General features: G+C 32.7%; 1 protein-coding gene across 1 annotated transcript in view; it reads right to left on the bottom strand.

Annotated features, from left to right (window-relative positions):
- The window catches only part of LOC107609412 (uncharacterized methyltransferase At2g41040, chloroplastic), a 4,655-nt gene continuing 2,914 nt past the window's right edge, over nt 1,413–3,153 (bottom strand). The window contains 3 exon segments of the mRNA XM_021107502.1: nt 1,413–1,689; nt 2,039–2,143; nt 2,924–3,153. The exon segment at nt 2,924–3,153 is cut by the window's right edge and continues 172 nt beyond it. Of these exon segments, the coding sequence (XP_020963161.1) occupies nt 1,561–1,689; nt 2,039–2,143; nt 2,924–3,153 (464 nt within the window). The 3' untranslated portion in view covers nt 1,413–1,560.

The following is a 3,153-nucleotide window of genomic DNA, read 5'->3' as shown; positions in this document are numbered from 1 at the left end:
CTCTTCTATACTTTGCTTCCCCTACAAAAACAACCTTTTCTCTCAGCCGCAATCAATTCATTTCTGTTATAGCTTTCAAAACCCCTCCTTTCGTTGTGTACCGAATGAAAGCAAACATGTAGATAGTTTCGCCTTTTCGTTTTCGGGATAGATAAATGTCATTGATGCGTCCCGTCCAGTTGAACAAATGGAACAATTCTCGTTTTGATATGTTTTCAGGAAGATTACTCACAAAAACAGTAAAGGACTCATTCTCCAGTCGTCGATACTCTTCTCGGTTCCAAACCCTATGATCTTTTCCCTGTTCCCTAGATCTAACCCTCCCGGTGTTTCCCGCCCAACCTCTCTCTCTCTCTCTCACGCTCTCTTCCTCTCATGGTGTGGGACTGTTACAAACTCAAACCGCAATCTAATAGCAAGACACGAATTCACGCCTTGGATTAATTGACTTCGAAGTTTAAATTTGTATCTTTTAGAGTGCACCAATATTTATAATATTTATAGAATACAGAAGATGAATCGCATATAAAAAATAAGAGTCGCCATGTGATTAATGTTTATGATGGATAGTTTATTCATGCCAATTTTAGGGTACACCAATTGATATGTAAGGCTTAGAATGAAAATAAGAGTTGAGATAATTGATCTCAATTTGAATTAGCGCTTCTTTAATAACACCAATTGGTAAATCACATATAAAGAAATAAAATAGTCATCATGTGATTAGTGTTTACAGTAGTTAACTTATTAGCTTATTAATATAAACTTTACCATTCACCAATTGAGACACAAGATTTATAATGAATATAAGTGTTAGATTAATTGAGCTCAAAGTTTAAATTAGCTTTTTTTTTAGATTGCACTAAAATTCATAGTATTTATGGAATATAGGTGATGAATCGTATAGAAAAAATAAAAAAGTCATTATATAGTTAGTGTTCACAGTGATTAACTTATTCATGTCAACTTTAGAGTTCACCAATTGAAATATAAAGTTTATAAAGAAAATAAAAATTGAGTTAATTGACCTCAAAGTTTAAATTAACGTTTTTTTAGTAAACAACAATTTTCATAGTCTCTATAAAATATATGTGATAAATCACATATAAAGAAATAAGGAAATCACCATACAATTAGTGTTTATAATAATCAGCTTATTGGGTTTTGCTGCGACAATAAACAAATCACAAGAACAAACTTTATCAACTGTTGGTATTTATCTTCTTAAATCTGTGTTTACACATAGTCAGCTATATATTATACTGTCCAGAGTAAATAATTCAGAGCTAAAGGTCTTGATCATGAATAACAATGATAAAGTATCAAATCAAACTGTAAATATTATTTATCGTAAGGTCTTTGGCAACTTACTTCATGGTGTTTATAATTCACAGAAGATTTGGTGATTTATAATTTGTAATAATTTTTTTTTTTTCAAGTCTAGATTGATTGATTGTATTGATGTTTTCACCTATGTTTATTAAACTATTAATACAACAAAAACACACAGAATTATGATAAAATAGAGTAAGTATTATAAATAGACTAAGCCTAATATTATCAAGGCTTTTCAGCAGTAAACATAATATAAGATTGTTGAGTTTTGCTTGAATAATTTGTAAGACCGGTTGATGTACAAAGGTCCTCGATCTCCTCCTCTGTCAAATAGCTATAGCCTTGAGGACTCCTCTGCAAACCCAAAAAATGATTTACCTGGCTGCTGCTCAAAGAAATGTTTTGTTCTTTATTTCGTTACCTACTTTTAATTTAGTATTTTCTATTTTTAGGGTTTTATACAAAAAATGTGAAAACAATAAATGAAAATAAAAAATATATTTTATTATTTCCGCTGTTTTGACTTTTCTTTGCAAAATTTTGAAAAACAAAACACTGGAAATAGAAAACAGAAATCAAACCAACCCGTCTAACACGTCTGAACAAGATTTCAAGGGACATCTTCTTCAGCTTGCAAAATATTTAGAACTTAAGGGTTCAGAACCAATGAAAAAGAACAAAGATAACTATGATCTGAGTTTACCTCTCTAAAAGGGCGTATAATCCAGGGAGTTGATGAAGTGTAACGCAGAAAAGTGGTCCCCACAAATTTTCCACCACTTCTTAGTATCCGGGTGATTTCAGCAATCTTAGAGTTTATATTGGGGGAGTCATTATGAATTTATTTTGAAGGGCATGCAGATACAACAGATAAAGATAAAAGTCACCTTCGCATGAAGATATGGAGTGCACAAAAGTAGTGCACACGGAGACAGCACAGTTAGGAATTAGTTGCAATTTTTTTGTGTTGAAGTAAAGTAATATAATTACTTCTTCGCAAAAGAATTTATTCTCATCCAGAAGACTGTGTGTACCATATCATAGATTTGTAAGATTATAATGTGTGCCAACCCGGATAATAGTCTATATGTGCAGGCTGTATACACAAAACATTCATGTAATCATATATGCATGTGTCATGTATGTATACATTTCTTCTGCACATAATAGGTTCATATATTGAAGAAACTCAACAGAAACTACTGTCAAGTGTCAACTTCCTCTTTATAATCTACTCCTCAATATATAAGACCAGAAATCTTGCTTTCCTGCTGCCCTAATTAGGTTAGACACATGTAAATATTCTGTTTCAACATGCATTTTTCTATCAGATTTTTTCTCGATTGCAATATAAAAATCTAGGCAACATTTTAATTAAGCTAGCATCTGAGTCCTGCAAAATGCTTGACACATTAAGATGCAGAAATGCAGTATATGCACAAAGTAATAAGTTAGGCAATGACAACCTTAAAGCAACATCATGTTTGTCTGATGATTAGCTTAAGCTTCTCAACCTTATTGCAATATCATGTCACTAATAAGGTTTGCCAGAATATTCTACTGTTCATAAGGCAATGGCAGCACTTACAGCATTGGAGGGAGATGGCCAACAGTGCAAGGCTGCACCAGCATGAACAGCATCAACTGAACCTGAAGGGAATGGAAGCCTAGAAACATCGGCCCTTACTAGAGCAATATTGCTGCAAAGTGTGACCAATGGGATTAATCAGAACATAGGACATCAATGTCTGATTGAAACATTGAATTAGTTATCATTATGGAGGATTAAATTCAGATTTATGCTGAAAGAGGGGGAAA

Source organism: Arachis ipaensis, chromosome B07, assembly GCF_000816755.2.
Source record: "Arachis ipaensis cultivar K30076 chromosome B07, Araip1.1, whole genome shotgun sequence".
NCBI lineage: Eukaryota > Viridiplantae > Streptophyta > Magnoliopsida > Fabales > Fabaceae > Arachis > Arachis ipaensis.
This window is presented reverse-complemented; position numbering and strand designations above follow the sequence as displayed.